Below are 17,514 nucleotides of genomic sequence, written 5' to 3' on the forward strand. Positions count from 1 at the left end.
CCAATCAGAGGATCACGTTACATTGCTTAGCCAATCAGAGCTGTGGAGGAGCCCTGATTGAAGGAGTTCCTCTCAGCATGGATTTGAACTTGTGTCTTTATTCACTTCAGCAAAACTCAGTTTTTACCAAATTCTGTAGCTTTCGGTGAACTTCTAAATCTGCTGCTTAGTCGCATCTTTTCAGGGTTGCTACTGCCTCTAGTGGTGTGGGGTGGTAACACAACTAATATAATTACATTACTAAATCAGAATACCGCAAAGTATTTATTATTAGTTTTTCATTCTCTTAAGAATGTAGAGCTAATTAAATGATCTAAAGACCTTAAAGTGGTTCCAGTTTCTCTCGATGGCCAACCTGTTGAAACTGTGGCAGATTTTAAATACTTTGGGTCGTTCCTGGACAGTCAGATCAACTTTGCTGAAAACACTGAATATAGTTTGAAGAACTGATCTCAGAGACTCTACCTTTAAGAAGACTTAGTGATCTTGAGGTGACCCAACTCTATTTGGGGGAAAAAAAATCATATTTTATTTATCACTACTGAAGGGTTCAGTGAAAGCACATATGAAACTGGTGGGTTTGGTACCTCAAAAAGGTTAAGAACCACTGATCTAAGCAATGGATGTTATTATAAACACATTATTACTATTAAAATGTTAAAACATCACCTTCATGTGTAAACTCAGAATAAGCTTTAAGCTCATTCAGGAGTGTTTAAAGTTAGCGTTTAATATTTCAGAGCCTGCAGGATGTAGCTGCAGCATCAACCAGCAGCTACAGCGACTCACTGCAGCCCAGCGATCAGAGCCAGCAGGACCAGCAGGCCCACTGGTGGGACGACGTTGGGTCTCAGGCCGACTCCTCCGTTGCTGATCTGGGAGGGCTGGGTGGCCATGCCTGCAGAGAGGAGCCAGCAGACAGGACAAGGTTTACATCCAAACACTGGAAACGTTGATGTGACTGAAGCAGAGGACAGACTCGGCTCTGAAACAGAGACTTCCTGCTCCGTCCTCAGCTTCCTGTCCAGTTCTGTCACACATTTCATCCACAGGAACGACTTCCAGACACAAATTCAGCTCCCATCAGCTACAGCAGCAACCTGTCTGTTCTGGACATTTACAGAATATTATAAAAATACTCCAGCACTCAATGATTTCTGTATTGAGAATCACTCACCAGAATATCTCTAAAATATTATATTTTACATTTGTTTTTGGGTCATTAATTTGAGCACGTTTCGTTGATTGTTTTTGTTGTTCTTTAATAAAGTCATAAACGTTTTAAGCCAATCAGAGGAGGACGTGCTGGCCTCAGCGTCCTGGCGGCGTTCAGTTTGTCACCTAAAGCCGAGATCAATTCAAAACCTTCCGCGATCGACATGTTGCAGCCCTGATCTAGCAAAGCACGAACAGTTCAGAAACAATATGAAATGGGAAAAAAAGTTATTTATTAACTGATTAAGTCGTGTTTTAGATTTTCTAGAAAAACTAATCAGTCACGGCTGCACAGTGAACCCACTGATTTTTTACAGCAGACAGCCGCTCCTCTCTCTTGCAGGTACCGTTAAATCTTTTAGGGGTACGCAGTACCCTGCTGTACCCGCCTACTTTCACCCCTGGTTCTGATACAGAAACAGACTGACCTTCTACTGTCAGCTCAACGATGCTGATTGGGTCACTATTCAGAATGGAACGTCTGCCTGGTTTTGCTGGTGGTGGCGTGGCCGCTTCTCCGCCTACCTCGTCTGCTCCCAGCTCAACTCTGCACTCATACTTTCCAGCGTCTTTGTCCACCACTTTCTTCAGCACCAGAGACAGGTCTCCTTTCTCTGGGTTTACCAGAGACACGCGGCCCTTATAGGCATCCAGCTGATTTGCATCCACCTTCTTGTCCTTGTAGAGAAGAACCGGCGCTGAGCTCTGGTTGGGTCTGCTCCACTCTGCCTGGATAACAACTTTGGTCCCAGCAGGTTTACATGGCAGAGTGACGTCTTCTCCAACTTTAGCTTTGACTGCTACCGGAGCTGCAGGAGGGGAACAACACAGAGGTCAGAGGTCACACCTCAAAGCGTTAATTAATGATGTACTTCCTGAAACTGGCCTGATATCATAACAAATAGCACCAATAACATGTTGGTGGTGTGACTGTGTTTTTGGGGATCTTACAAACAATTATTTCATTAATCAAGTACTCAACGAAAAAGTTTGATCAAGTAAAATATTGGTAATTGCTGCCATAACATCAGTATTAAAATTGGATATCAACATCGGCTCAAATCTTCATGTTTGTGCTTCCCTAACAGATACTTGTCTGTACAAACTGGTAATCTGAATCACTAGAACTCCTCGAATAGAAAACGTGAAAAATAATCTATATATATATGGATCATACATGTGCATATAAACATGTATAGTGTAATATATACTGCTCAAAAACATAAAGGGAACACTTAAACAACACAATATAACTCCAAGTAAATCAAACTTCTGTGAAATCAAACTGTCCACTTAGGAAGCAACACTGATTGACAACAGGGACCCTGGTCGGGTCAATCAGTGTTGCTTCCTAAGTGGACAGTTTGATTTCACAGAAGTTTGATTTACTTGGAGTTATATTGTGTTGTTTAAGTGTTCCCTTTATTTTTTTGAGCAGTGTATATTATTCAGTATTAACCATTATTGAATCATCTTTGTTTCTCTATAACATTTTTGAATTATTTTGTGTTATGTGTGCTTTATACTTATTTAGTAATATACATATTTATATGCATGTATGAGCTAAAATAGGCTCATATTTTGTCGTTTTTCCACTAAGAATATTGAAATATGCAGAACTATGTATCAATCCAATTCAAAAATACTTAAAAATATTCAGGTTTCCAGTAAAAAGGAGTGAAAATCTGTTTGCTACTTAGCGAGTTATTTTTAATGCGCTGTTACTATGGGAAGCTGTTTTAACATAAATTCGGTTTACATTCCAGATATCTCAAATTGTTTTGTGACTAGACGTTTTAGCGATTTAAGATATTTCTAATTATATTTCGACTAGACAAAATAACTATTTGAGATATCTCTAATTACATTCTGACTAGTCGAAATGATGTAGCAATTTGAAAGTTTAGTAAAACAATGAAAAATAGACAAAACGAAAAAAAGATGTTTGAAAATGCGCCACTTTCACGTTGAAAATGAAAGTGGCGCATTAAGGCTGGGGTTCATTTCCAGTTCGTCGGAAATGAATGAACAGGAAATTCTTTTCAGATATCAGAAGAAGTCTTATAGTTTATGAAGTTTTGCTGTCTCAGCATTTCCAACATTGCCGAGCTCTTTCTAATTTCTGGCATTTACTGACAATTTTGTGCAGGAAACATAAAATTCTGCAGGCAACTGTTTGGACACCTCAAAGGGGCTTCAACGTCATTCTTAATTCAGATATCAAAAATTATAATTTTGACTAGTCATAATTGTGTTGAAGATATCTTAAATCGTAATTACGGAGTCCCGTCAAATGACAGATCCAGTGACGTCATTTCAGATATCTTGAAAGGAATTTTGACTAGTCAAAATGTAATAGACGATACCTTGAATTATTATTCTTACTAGTCAGAATGTAAATACAGATATCTTAAATTACTATTCCGGATAGTCAAAATGTAGTTGTGTCAAGTCAAAATGCATTTTTAGATATCTGGAACGTAATTACGGATAGTCAGACGAAACCGAATTTATGTTAAAACGTCTTGCGCCTGCCAAACAGACCGACCTGTCCAAGATGGCGGCCCTACGTGACGTCAGCAACAACAGGCCAGAGCGTTCCTAAGGTAACAGCTGAATCCTCACCTACAGCAGCAGCGACAAACTGCCAGAAGACCACAGACAGCAGGAACAGAGACGCAGTCAGAGAAGAAGAACCCATTTCCTAGTTGCGTCGATCTCTCCGTCCGAAATTTAGATTCTTGCGACGTTTCTAAGTGGAAAATATCTCCAAGAAACACCAAAAAACCTGAAGTTTAACTGAAAACACAACAGTCAGTTAGAATTGCGGAGACATGATGATAAATAAAGTAAACCACAGTGCGCTGCACAGGCGGGAAAATGTGGAGGCGGAGCTAGCTAAGGGCTCCTTCTTCTTCTTCTTCCTTTTTTACTTTTAGGTTTTGCTTGCAGTTTAGCAAAAACACTTTAGCAGCGCATTACCGCCACAGCTTATTTTGTAACCTAAATGCAACGGAACATTTTTATAACTGAAATACAACAGAAGTAAAAAATGCATAATTGTCCTGTGTGTTCATTTCAATTCTACACTGAGAACGTCTTTACAACTGAAATGTAACGGAAGAAAATAAACATTAACAGCCGATACGCATATATTAATGGTACACTCAAATATTATGTACAAACATATTATATGTATCGAAGAAAACACAACAGCCGCACGAATTTCTGAGTCTTTCTAAAACAGAAATACTTAGAAAGACAAACCTTTTCCACGCTTCGAATCGTAAAATGTACGTTCAATGTTGACGACCCGCTTATTTTCTTCTGACTAAACTATTGTTGCCAAGGTTACTGGAGAGAAGTACATCAAAGATAGTTTGGTTCTAAGAACGCTCACTCGGTCATGTTTCTAAAAGTACAACACGTTTTACGGTTATCTGTGTAATTGCAAGACTTTGAAGATCATCGTGTTATTGTAGACCTAATAGGTAATATTATAATTACATTATTTTATTAATGATAGGTTTTGTGGGTGGTAAGTCTGAGGCATGAAGCTCCAGGGCTGAAAGTAAGACAATGTTACGCTATTCGGTCAAGTACTGCAGGGGCGGGGTAAAGGGGTGAAAATGGGGGTAATGACAATTCTAGGGGCCCTGACCAGCAGAGGGACCTCCACAATTTAATTATTTGTATTTTGTTCATAGAAATAAAATAAAAATAAAAGATCAGGATCCTGTCAAATACAAAATTGATCATATTGTATTTTCAAAGATTGTTTTTAGCAGTAAAAATTTAATGTTACTCCATCCGAGTCAGTCAGCAGCAGCTCTAACCACCCTCTCCTGAGTGAAATTAAAGCTGCAGTATGTCACTTTATCAATATTTTTTTATACATATTTGTTAAAACTGTCATTATGTTGTGACAGTATGGCATGAGAGGTAATCTGTGAAAAATCTATTTCCTCTGCTTTCTCCCAGGGTTCTCTAGAAACAACCAGTCAGAGGCAGGAGAGTTTTAGTGCTGTCAATCACAATCTCATATGGTGCTGCTCATCCTTCCTCCCCCTCGCTCTGTGCTATTCATGCTATTCTGCAGCTAGCATAGCACAGAGCTGTGCAGATTCAAACTGTGAATGCTAGGTTTAGTTAGCATAGCTACCAATGATGGCAGATAAATGGTTTCTTATTATGATAAGTTGTTTCTTCACCATTAGCACATTTAGCAGTGAGTGAATGAGGTTGATTGACAGCGCTAGGACCCTCCTCCTGGTTCTGATTGGTTGTTTTGGTCAGAACGGTGCATTACTTTAACCAGTAATAGTAATTCAGGAAGGAGATGGAGGAGATTGATTATTTCCACAGATTATCTGTCTCATAACAAACTGCTACATGGTGACAGCTTTAACAAATATGGAGAAAACATATTTTTTATTTAAGTTATGTACTGCAGCTTGATTAAAATGCAACTACTTAGCATTTTGAGAAGTCTGGATTGCTTTGCTTTTGACTGTTGCTCATGGGGAGACATTTCAGTATCTAAAACTAATAGGAGAAATTTAAACAACCTACTTGCATACTGGATGTGGACTGTTGGGTGTTAAATTCATGAGCAGTAAATATTGTGCTAATTAAAAGTATTGAACCAAAGAAAGCAAGGCAGATGCAGCCTTTAAAATTGTGATGCTTTTTATGGGTCAAATAGACTCAAATAATAGTAACAGCAGCTGCGCAGGGGGCCCAAACTAATGTTTTGTCATGGGAGCCAAGATTCCTGGCAGCGGCCCTTGTTCAATGGACCTTACCAAGCTCCGCCCAGAATCGCCCTCTAAAGTCCTACGTGACTGCATGTCTCACAAACAAAGCCTCGCAGAGCTTAGTTTCTATGTAAACATGGCGTCTTTCATTTCGACTGACTCTGCAGAGTATTTCTGAGTCGATTAGTTCAGCCTTTCTGCCGGATTTTCACAAAATATCAGCCATGACAATGGAACCAACAAGTTCATGTCATCTTTTTTGGACGACATCAAGATGTTTGAGCCACACGATGCCTCCAACATTGTGCGAGTTGCAGCTAAATGCTACCGGTCGACGAGATAAACAGCAGATCATCAGACCCTCAGCATAAATATAGCTGTGGACAAGATCACTGATGGCTATTGTTCTTGCAAAGATGGGTAAGTCGGGCATTCATGGTTTTGAGGGTGATTTCTGTTGTTGGCAAATGTTTGAATGTCCCTAGGCCTGATGCTAGCATGGCTAACGCAATTAGAGTTTAGTAAAAGCTAGCGTGGCTAACACGATTACAGTTTAGTAAAAGCTAGCGTGGCTAACACGATTACAGTTTAGTAAAAGCTAGCGTGGCTAACACGATTACAGTTTAGAAAAAAGCCTTTTCAGGTGAAATAAAATCTTTAATGTATGTCAGATACGGTACACATTGCATATTGATCTGTTCAGCTAACATAAGACTGTAACAGACAGGCTTCAGGGTGTAGAAGTTGTATCGGTACTGCCATTATGCTGTACTTGGCTAAAAGGTTTTCATAATGGATGTGTTTATTATTGACTTTATTTTTTTCATTCACTAAACACAAAGAAAGCAAAGCAATAATACTTACGCCAGCAGACACTTTGTTCTTACTGATCCTACGACGGTCGAGCTGCAAATGCGGTCGTGCACAAGCTTTGATCCAAGCAAGACATTCCGTTTCAGATTTTAGAAATCTGTGAATTTTAGTTCCACAAATACGATCAGGATACCTGACATCGCCTGTACAGATTCCCCACTGATGGTGGAGAACCATTCTTTATCGAGTCCTGACGCAAAAACTTTCTGCCAGTCTGGTAGTCCACAATGTACATTAGCATGTTTTTACTACTGTAGCTTGTTTGTGAGACGATCAAGCACGTGGTAGCTGCGCTGTGACGTGAAATGGGCATTAGCCAATGAAACGCGGCCCCCGTGGTTAGGTCTATTCAAATCTTTTTGATTTTTGAAATCTATTTTTAGAGTACTCTTCTTAGACTCCACTCTCAATAGTTTATTTGAAACAATTAAGTTCAACGCTGCGTTTATATCCTAAGTCTGATGTCATGAGCAGAGGAAGAGCATAACTCACACAAGGAGACCTGAGTCCTTGATGCAGCTGCTGCAGGTTCGATTCCAGCCTGATGACCTTTTTTTTTAAGCAAAACTCAGTAGCTTTTCTCATGGTGACATTAACAATTAAATATTTGTTTTTTGTTTTTTTTCTGCAGTTCCAGTTAAAGTTTGCTGCAGCTCTGCTTCCCTGAATGGACCGTCTTCATCTCCACTGCAGCAAACAGGCAGATCTTTGTTTTATAGATTACAGTCACTAAAAGGTTGCATTGAGCCCTTGTTTATATTTTTAATAGTTTAATTCTGTAAAGACTAAATATGTCTGGTGGTCCAGCTCTGATTTACATATCTTACTAAATTGCAGGTTTGAATATTGCAAAACTTTCCTATAACAAAATAGACCTGCAGATAAAATAGTAAAATATTTTATTTTATGCTCTATATGGAGATGTTCCTTAGCTTTGATTGTATATGTCACAGTTTTGTAATTTATCATTGTTTATTAAACTGTGAAAGCTGAGAGGCTGTTAATATTCTGTCCTATAATGCGGTTAGATGGGCCCTTTTTGTTGTTGAGCACCTGCCCCTTTAGTGGTCTCTGCACGGCCCTGATGCCAGCTGGAAAACAACTGTTTCCAGAATCAGCAGAACCCGACCGGAGGTTTAATGAGATCCGTCGCTCTGCCGTAGATCCAGCTGTGAATCTGGTGCAGCTTGGAGAAGCTTTAATGACACTCCGGATCACATTAAGGCTGATTGATGCTCACGCACATCCGCTGACCTGAAAACAGGTTTTGTTCTTTGGTTTCAATGTATTTATTTATGCTGTGTAATAACTGTAAAAACTAAAAGTAACTACTTCACGGATTTCACCTCACCGGTTATTTTCGGAACGCAACCCCTAAGAAAAACAAGGGTTCGCTGTAAATGTAGTGTTTACTTCATTTATTCTACAGCAGAAGTTTTGTCAAAAAAGCGTAACAGGCTAAATTTCAAAGCGTTGTAAAAAGTTTTTTTAATAAAAATTTGTGGAAAAAGAAACAGTCCAAGCATCCTCATTCCAAACACTTTCACTTTAATTTTCACTTTATGGTTCATGTTCACATTATTTATTGACTGTATATCAAATATATTTTAAATGTAACTGAAGATGTGACATAATACAACACATAATATTCAATAAAATACAAAGACTTAAATCTTATTGTATAGATTTAAGTCTATACAATAGACTTAAAGTCTATACAATAGACTTAAATCTAAATCATACTTAAATCATAGTGAGTCCTACAGGCATCACTATGATGCCTGTAGGACTTATTAATGTCCAGCAGGTGTCAGTATTGAGTGACACAGAATCGACACAGTTTTGCTATGAGTCGAAACGATACATGACGCCTCATCTACCCATCACTAGAAGAAAGGTAACGACAAGGAGGATTACTAAGATAATTCAAATAGCCTACAGAGTCAACGTGGGCACTAGTTACCAAAACAGGCAAACCCTCAGGCGCTGAAATGTCGGCCATCAGCTCCGTATACACTCCACAGGCAAACGGTCAGAATTAGACACAAGTATGTCGACGGGGTCGACAGCCTCACTCTCCAGGGGTGCAGCCTCCAGGCGCCATCTGGTGGATCAGGCAGGACGCAGCAGGCAACAAAAGGAAAACAAACAAACAAAAAAAGAAAAATCCAGGTTCCCAACAGAAACACTTTATAATGACTTTGGCTCTGACTATGACGTCACATGGTTACTCTAATTCTTCTTCTTGACTTGCAGAAGTTACCGAGTCTGAATCAGGACTGGGAGTCTGACCAATCAGAGATCATCTCTACTGAGCTTGGATCCATAAACAGGAGGTTTATTCTCTTTTCTTTGGTTCATCCCAGTCACATTTAAGCCCAAACGTCGACCATTCTGATTTATTCGGATGGGACCTTGTGGATGTGCTTTGGATCATTGTTCTGGAGCTTGAAAGTAAAAATTTCACAGCATTCTCTTTCAAAATTACCCAAAACAATCACCAGACAAACTGGTTTTACACACCGGTAATACAAAACTGAGTCAGCTGCTCCAAGAGATTGTTGATGTTTATACAGGTATTCCCTCACTGCACCAAAGTTTTTCTAAGCTTTTATGCTTTTCTAAGCACGAAAGCTTTTCTGAGAGATCTGTCTCACTGTGATCAGCTGACAGGTGACAGCTGAGCTCTGTCACAGTTAATTACATATTCTGATGGAAAATTACATTTATTTTGTCTTAGTTTTGATCAAAATGTTCCTGTCAATAATTTTTACATTCACAGCAACTACTGATCTCCACCTGTGCTGTTTTTAATCGGAAGCAAACAGGATTCATTTAATTTGAAATTTAAATTTGCCAGGGGTTTGAGTAATTTTGGTCTATGTTTATCATAACAATAACTCAGTATTGAGTTATTGTTATGATAACTCATAACAATAACATCTTGAGTTGTTTCTGTTAACAGTAGTTAACATGTTTATTCTCACAAACTTCCTGTTTGCTTCAAGGCTCCAGTTTCTGGTCTAAACTGGTTCCAGTGAGGTCGAAATGAACAGATTCCAGTTTGATGTTTTCCTGCTTTCAGGATCAAAAGCTGCAGATTCAACCTGATGAGTTTCAACAGATCAGATGAAGAAAACTTTCTTTACTTTGACTCTGTTACAGCAAAGTTTCACTTTTGCTGATGCCACTTAATTTGCATAGGATCAACACACACGCAGTGAGCTCCTCAGAGGTCTGGGCGTTGTCCGTCTTTATGTCCTAATCAAAGTCTGAAGATCTCTGGTGGATTTAAAGGACCTCCAAGTTGGATCAGATTCCAGTTTACTGCTTGATGCAGATGTTTTTCTCTGTGTTGAGCAGGAAACAGTGACTTTAGTTTACATGTTTACTGTAAGGTTAGCGTATTGTTGTCACCGAACGCTCCACCTCTCAGCTCCACCTTTTTCCATGAAACCGTCGAGGCGAGTCCTTTATTCAGACTGAGACTTTCTACTTCGTTAGCCTAAATTGGAGTTTCTTTATTATGCTACCAGAGCACTAACAGAAATTATTATTAAAGTTAAACTGTGTTCACTGTTGTTCTTCAGAGGATTAATTTAAACCAGTTGAGGTGCCATATGAGGAAATAATGGCTGTTTTAACTGCGTCCCACTTGCCTGTTGTGCTTTCTGTCATCTTCTTCATGCTTGTTTCTGCAGGTAAGTTTTTATCTTAGACATGAAGATGGAATGACATGTTTTCATGAGAGATGGTGGGATTTAACAATATGAGTATAAGAGGTCTGGGATCAGCCCAACCTTTTGTTGATTTATACTCTCAACTCTTCCTCTTTGTATTCTGTGGCTGAAACCATGTTGTACCGATGTACTTATCCTTTGGAGAATCTGTTATTTTTTATAGATGGGTGAGGTAACCTAAGCATTTTCAGATCTCCCAAATAATGTGATTCAATTGTGCTTCATTATCTGATAATTGCAGTCAGTTTATTGAAGTCAAATGATCACATTTCCGTTTATGCAAACAAGTATTTGGTATAAAAAGTCCTGCAGAGCCTCCATTTTTTACTCAGAGGATCCGGTCTAAACCAGCTGAACTGCAGGAGTTTAAAGGTCCAACCAGCTGCTCTGCCGTTAGAAACATCAGGAAGTTAAAACTGATATGATTTTAGCTGGAAACCAGCGATACACGATAAGTTTTTGAAAATGATACTCGATTGTTTTCTCATTCTAAAGACAGAATACCGATGACAACCGATTGGAAATATTAAAATACACAGCAAATTCAGAAGTGTCAGATTTCCAGTGCAAGTGTGGAATGTTAAAAATACAGTGTTAATACAACAACATGAGCGTTGGTGAGTGTTAGTTTCCCTAAGGAGTTCCAAAGAGTTGGTCCAGTCAGGCTGGTGTTGATTTAGATAGCTTATATAGTCGGGTGCTCCATTGTTGACTCATGGTTGCTAAAACTTTACCAGACTGACTGATTTTAGTGACATAGTGGGTGTAAAATATTGAATAAAATGTTGTGCCACATGACTGGCTGTCCTTATTTTCTCCAGGTGCATTCTGGGTAAAGCTTGTCACCAACATCATCATCAGTCACTTGGCAGCAAATAGCAAACTAGCTAGAGCTACAGAACGTTAACATGTTTTAAATTTGTGTTGTTTCATCATTAGTGACCAGTAGCCTCTTGTTTCTGTTCTTGTTTGTTGAACTTCCTGTCAGATGGATTCAAAATGACAGAGTCGCTCTCTGTGGTGGTGAAACTTGTTAGCTCTGCTGTTGAGGGCATGTCTATGTTGTAAAGTTAAATTATCATGAGCTTTATTATTTGGGCCCGGTCTTTAGCCCCGCCCCCGTCATTAGCCCCGCCCCTGGCCGACGCCGTCTTGTTCTGCGACTGTGTCACATGTTTGCCTGAGGAGCGTAACAGGCTAAATTGGACCGTCTTCATCATTGCAGCAGCATGGCGTCTTGTCTGGAGCTTATTGTAACAAGGTAAGTTCCATGTTAAAATTATCATGTTTTTGACTATTTTTTATGGAGGCATTATTTTTCCCTCTACACGAGTATTTATTCATATACACAGTTTGCTTAACGTTCATTTATTTGTTTGGACATTGAAACTATCAGGAAAATCTGGAGACCATTTGAATTAGCATTATTTAGCTGCAGGTCGTTTTCTTTAAGTTTTTGGCTGTAGAGTAAAACGGGCCAGTGGCTGTGCTGGACGGTTGGCTTGATCTAAGCCACAGGTGTCAAACTCCAGTCCTGGAGGGAAACTGTCCTGCAACAGTTAGATGTGCCGCTGCTGCAACACCTGAATACAATAATTAGGTATTCATAATAATAATAATTAGGACTCTGGAGAACATATCTACACAGTGAGGAGGCAATTGAGCCATTTGACTCTGATGTTTTGTACCTGTGGCACATCTAAAAACTGCCAAAATGTTTTTTCTTTGTCAGTGTGTCGTGTTGGTGACTGAAGCCTGTTATAAAGACTTCAACACATTTCTTCAGACAGGTTGGCACGACTTTTAATGCTGTCCAAAATGTTTCTATAAGAGGACTCATTTCTTTAGTAATTATTCATGACTTTTTATGCTTTGTCTTGTAAACCAGGTGGGCAGATTAATTTGAATGACTATGACTGTGACACACACAGGTGAGTCTGATTAGTTTTGCTCACACTACTTTTTAAAATATTTATTATCCTAATGTGGAAGTCTTCCTCCTTCATATTGGTGAAAACAAGAGCAGCACCAAAGACACTTCACCATCAGTGATCACAAGACTATCCATGGCCGCTTCCAATGAACTTTCAAAGCTTCACCTTCAGTGCAAAGTACCATGAATGTATGACCTTTGTTGTATGTTGCTGTCAGTGCTGTTTGATGTTTTGAAATAAAAGTAGATTACATACTGCAACTGGTGCTGGTGTTTTTGTAGCATCTAATGTCTAAAATGAATTTGGAGATTATTGATGGCCAGTAATTTCTGGGGGAAAAAAGGTTTTCATTGCTCTAGTGGCTTTTATTTGGTAGTAAATTGACAAAGAAAGTGGGTAATGAGAGAAGGGGAAGACCGGGAAGCGAACCCACGACAGCTGCATCGAAAACTAGAGCCTCCATATGTAGGCTGTGCTTAACCCCTGAGCCACCACAGCACACCCTGCCTTTTAGATGTGTCTCTGCTCAAACACACCTGGATCAAATTAACTGCTCATTTCCAGCCTATTGCAGAGAGGAATGAATGCTGGTGAGGAAATTCAGACATTGTGGAGCAGAGGTGAATCTAAAAGTTGAAGGATGGTAGCCCTTGAGGACTGGAGTTGGTGACCCCTGCTCTAAGTGATTCCAGTTAGTTTATTTCTTGTGTTTTGTCATTTTTTAGTTATTCAACTTTCATTAGGTTTAGTTATTCTTTAGTTTTTGATTTATTTCCTGTTCCTCTGTGTTCTCCCTCTCTCATCAGTTCAGGTCTTTTGTTCAGGTCTTTTGTTCAGGTCTTTTGTTCAGCATTCATCCTCCCCAGTATTTCTTTCTCACCACTTCCTCCTGTCCCTTCCCTGTTTTACCCTGTGAATTCGCCTCGCCATGCTTCTAGCGTCTCCGGTTCCTGTTAGTATTTACCAGGCTGGCAGTAAGTTTAGTTATCCATCATTAAAACTGCCTGCCACCAACTCCTCAACATCCCATCCCCTCTGCGTTTGGGTCCACTTTCAAAGACGCCTCATAGTGGCAGATACAACTTAAAAACTGTCTATCCGCTGTGGCTGGTGGCTATGCTAACTCATGCTAACGAGCTTGAGCATTTACGACAGACTGCCTTCCAGAAGAAGCTGTAGCAAAGCAGAGAGCAAGGGGAAGGGTGTGAGTCGCATATACATGAGGGTAATTGACAGTGCTAAGACCCTCCTCCTGGCTCTGATTGGTTGTTTCTGACTGAGTTTTGTGTTTTGTACCTGGGAGCACTGGGAGAAGACGAAGGATATCATTTTTTAAAATAGATCTGATAACTGGTGACAGCTTTAGCAAATACATATAAAGACACGTTTACATGCTGCAGGTTTAAGCGTCAGGTTAAGCCTGGAGTCATAAGGTGTAAAGATCTGGTTAATTAAATCAAAAAACAATAATTTTGTTTTTTATTTACTATAAATTGAAGTTTATTATTTTAAATGTTCATACTTTAATTTTGACCTCTGACCTCTCTGTTCTGTCGTTTTCTCTCCTGCAGATCAGATCACCATGACAGCTACACCTGGAGACAACGTCACTCTGCCATGTAGAGCTGCTGAGAACGAAGCTGTTATAGCCGCCGAGTGGAGCAGAACTGATCTGGAGTCAGAGCCGCTTCTTCTCTGCAGGGACACAATTTTTCCCGAGGGTCAGTGTTCATGCTTTCAGGACCAGGTGTCCCTGCAGAGTGAGGGTGATGGAGACGTGTCCTTGATTCTGAAGAATGTGACGACCAACGACACGGGAACGTACGAGTGTCGAGTCGTTCAGGTGATAATTGATCGCAGGAAGAGATCCAATCTGGACGTCCAACCCATCCGCATCTTTAAGCTGAGGGTTGAAACAGGTCAGTGTTTCGGGCCTCATGCATAAAAGAGTGCGCAGTTTTCACACTAAAAGTTGGCATACGGAAAAAAATCGGATGTATAAAGCCGTGCGCACCTGGCTGAGCACCTTTCCCTTATAAATCCTAATTTGCTGTAAATAGAGCAGCTGCTGGTTCGCCCGTCGCCTCCATAAATATATATTAATGTTAAAAAAATACCTGGAAGTCTGCCAGCCACCACGTGAAGCAGTAACCATGGCAACGCCCTTGTTTGAATCAGTATGAGTATTTAAAATGATAATAATTATTATACATGTTATTTAAAAGGTGCTTTCAGGAGGACACGTAATGTCACCTCTCAAAATCAAAATACATTTTAAAGGAAAAAATTTAATCCAAATAAAAAATAAAGAGATTGTGCAAAATGTCTGTCTGAACAGCAGCAAAGCGTTCAGCTGGGATTTAAAGACGGACAGAGAGTCTTTGACTGGGAACGTGGACGTTTAAATACTAGAATCTGGGGATATAATCTATGTCTAACATAAAGATAGTTGACTAAAAGATGCTGTTGATGAGACTGTAGAAAGATCAGACCGATACTTTTCTGGTTCTGTTCTGCAGGGAATGAGGACAAACGGAAGAAGCATGGAGGAAACAATGATGGTGGAAAGCAGACACAAGCTGAAAAGGGTGGAAATGCTCCTCAGATTGTTGGTATTGCTGTATTTGTTGCAATTGTTTTCATTATTGGATTTTGCTTCTGTTACAGGCATCAATTGCAAACAGCATTCCAAAATTTCCATCTCTTCCCTATCCCATTTCTTCCCAGAGGAAACTGAAAAAAAAGTTTTCTAGGGAATTACAACCAAAACCAAGCGTTTTGCATAATTTACATTTATTTACTTAGCAGCTTCTCATTTGCATTTGCCTTAGTTTCCTTGTTAGTTGCTTTTCTCAGATCACTCAGTCTAGAATAGTGAAGTTTAAGACAACAGAGCCTAAAATCTACAGATTCTAAATTGTATGTTTGAATCCAGCTAAACTACTGCATGGCCTTACATTGAGCTTCTTACTTTGGGTGAAGTTAAAGTTTGCTCACCTGTGTAGGAGTGTGCAGCCATCATACCGAAAGTTTGCAGTAGGGAGAAATTCTGAAAATGTGATGCATAAAACTGTATGCCACCGCATATGTTGCCTTTATAAGAGTATAAGTCTCGCCAGCTGAATGACACCAGCCATCCAAACAGCGAAACAGAACAAATGCAGAAACTCCACAGACTCAGGAATGACGTCTTCAAGTATTTACTGACATCAATTTTCTGTGAAACTGTAACAAGTTAACAAAGAAATACATATAAGTATTGTTGCTGTAGTAACAACGTCAAAATCACTGCATACACCGTTTTTATACATAGACTAGTTGTAGTGACCATTTGTCTCTAAACTTAAATTCAAAAATCAAAAAACTCAAAACTCAAAGGTGATCTAAAGAAAAGGTGAATCAAACTCAAATAGTCACCTGATGCACCGTGGATTCTGGTTTACGCAGCAAAAAAGGATCAAAAGTCAAAATATAGTTCTTTGGTTTTATTCTTTGGCTGATTCTGTAGGCTGGTAAAAAACCTTATGACCACCCACGTGCATAATATGCTACCTAAGACCCACCTATTTATACCGTGAAATACCCACATCCCAACCTGAAATTAATTAACTAATTAAGTGAATTCCTAATCAAAACAACTTATTCTAAACAGCAAATTAAACAAAAAATTCTAATGATAAATCAACTAGGAAATAAACAATAAGAATAAAACAATTTAAATTCTAAGATTTAACCAAAAGAAAAAAGGGGAAAATGGCTCCTACACTAGTGGTCCGAGTTAGCTTAGCATCAGGTCGAATTTACTTCTAACAGGAAAATACATAATTTCTCTACAAATGAAGACGTCTGCGAGAACTATTCTCATATGTAATTAATTCAACTTATAATACTTACAGATGATGCTTTAGCGAGCAAGAAAACGACGTAAGCAGGACTGAGGAACTGCACTTCCTGTTTCTATTTGCTGCACTTCCTGTTTCCATTTTCCCTACTGCTTTTTGACCACTACTAAGAATGACCACTAGGTGGCATTGTTTAGACGACAACAAAACAGTGAACATAATAAGTCTGAATTTGTGGTGAATCTTGTTTATTTGTTTGTGTTTGGGTTACACAAATCTGATTACATGTTTCCATATTTTAAATATATTCTGCCATATATTGCTCATGTCTCTTTACATATATTTCATTTATGTTTACATATATTTTTCTATATGAAATAGTTACATTGTAATAAATGATGGAAATGACACTGATCAGCTGCAGCATCTAAATAAACTGACAGGAACTTGTTTTTGGTATTGCATTTTTGCTTTTTGAGCGTACATATACTTGCATTATGATTCTATCCTTTATGTGACTCCAGATGTCGTTTCTATGGAGACAAATAACAGGAAGTGAACATTTAGTTACCGTGAGATCCAGTAGAAAACTTTGAGGTAATTTTCTGCCTGATCTTTATGTTCTTCATCTTTTCTTCTCAGATTCTGGAGACATTGTGTCTGGAAACATTAAGGATTAATGTAAACGTTGGGAGGAGGGGAGGAGGAACACTGTACACGTTGTTGCAGACGTTTTCCAGCAGGGGGCGCTGTCACATTGTTTTTAAACTGGGAAATGTTTCTATTTCTCTGCAGCATCTTTGCAGGGAACCATCATCTGTTCGCCCTCTGAGCCTCACCAGAGGGGTCCAGGATAATCCAGGTGTGTTTTCCTGCTGAAGCCGATAAAATCATGACGGGTTCTCCCGGAACGTTCTCACGCCAGAACCAGTCCCCCAGGCTCTGGAGGAACTTCCTGTCTCTTTATAAATTTATTCAGAAAGTTAAAGGTTTCAGATCATTAAACAATATTCTGTCCTCAACATGAAAAATAAAGAACCGGAACCACAAACCTAAGAGAGAAAACCTGATTCCTGCTCCTGTGAGCTGATTGGTTCTTGTGTTTCAGGTGTTTTACTTATTTATAAATGTATAAGCAGAAACCAAAACATCT

At 39.2% G+C, this 17,514-nt stretch overlaps 2 protein-coding genes across 2 annotated transcripts; one reads left to right on the top strand and one right to left on the bottom strand.

The window, feature by feature from the left end:
* Positions 1–704: 704 nt before the first annotated feature.
* On the bottom strand, positions 705–4,592 carry LOC145548618 (uncharacterized). The gene is made up of 4 exons (XM_081599368.1): positions 4,483–4,592; positions 3,841–4,014; positions 1,644–2,024; positions 705–898 (listed from the first exon to the last, which is right to left on the bottom strand). Exons 2-4 carry the CDS (start codon positions 3,914–3,916, stop codon positions 786–788), a joined length of 570 nt encoding a protein of 189 aa, XP_081455494.1. The 5' UTR covers positions 3,917–4,014; positions 4,483–4,592; the 3' UTR covers positions 705–785.
* Positions 4,593–9,767: 5,175 nt separating this feature from the next.
* LOC145548828 (hyaluronan and proteoglycan link protein 1-like) lies at positions 9,768–16,108 on the top strand. The gene is made up of 3 exons (XM_081599847.1): positions 9,768–10,546; positions 14,091–14,438; positions 15,039–16,108. Exons 1-3 carry the CDS (start codon positions 10,477–10,479, stop codon positions 15,254–15,256), a joined length of 636 nt encoding a protein of 211 aa, XP_081455973.1. The 5' UTR covers positions 9,768–10,476; the 3' UTR covers positions 15,257–16,108.
* The last annotated feature ends 1,406 nt before the right edge of the window (positions 16,109–17,514 follow it).

Source organism: Poecilia reticulata, chromosome 18, assembly GCF_904066995.2.
Source record: "Poecilia reticulata chromosome 18, P_reticulata-male-v2, whole genome shotgun sequence".
NCBI classification, from domain to species: domain Eukaryota; kingdom Metazoa; phylum Chordata; class Actinopteri; order Cyprinodontiformes; family Poeciliidae; genus Poecilia; species Poecilia reticulata.

Bases quoted from the DNA above. Each gene is read 5' to 3' on its own strand.
- LOC145548618 (XM_081599368.1), bottom strand. From the start codon at position 3,916: ATGGGTTCTTCTTCTCTGACTGCGTCTCTGTTCCTGCTGTCTGTGGTC. The intron at 2,025-3,840 runs GTGAGGATTCAG...CCCCTCCTGCAG, and splicing joins GTTTGTCGCTGCTGCTGTAG to CTCCGGTAGCAGTCAAAGCT. The intron at 899-1,643 runs GTCAGTCTGTTT...TCCTCTCTGCAG, and splicing joins CGTTGAGCTGACAGTAGAAG to GCATGGCCACCCAGCCCTCC.
- LOC145548828 (XM_081599847.1), top strand. From the start codon at position 10,477: ATGGCTGTTTTAACTGCGTCCCACTTGCCTGTTGTGCTTTCTGTCATC. The intron at 10,547-14,090 runs GTAAGTTTTTAT...TCTCTCCTGCAG, and splicing joins CTTCATGCTTGTTTCTGCAG to ATCAGATCACCATGACAGCT. The intron at 14,439-15,038 runs GTCAGTGTTTCG...TCTGTTCTGCAG, and splicing joins TAAGCTGAGGGTTGAAACAG to GGAATGAGGACAAACGGAAG.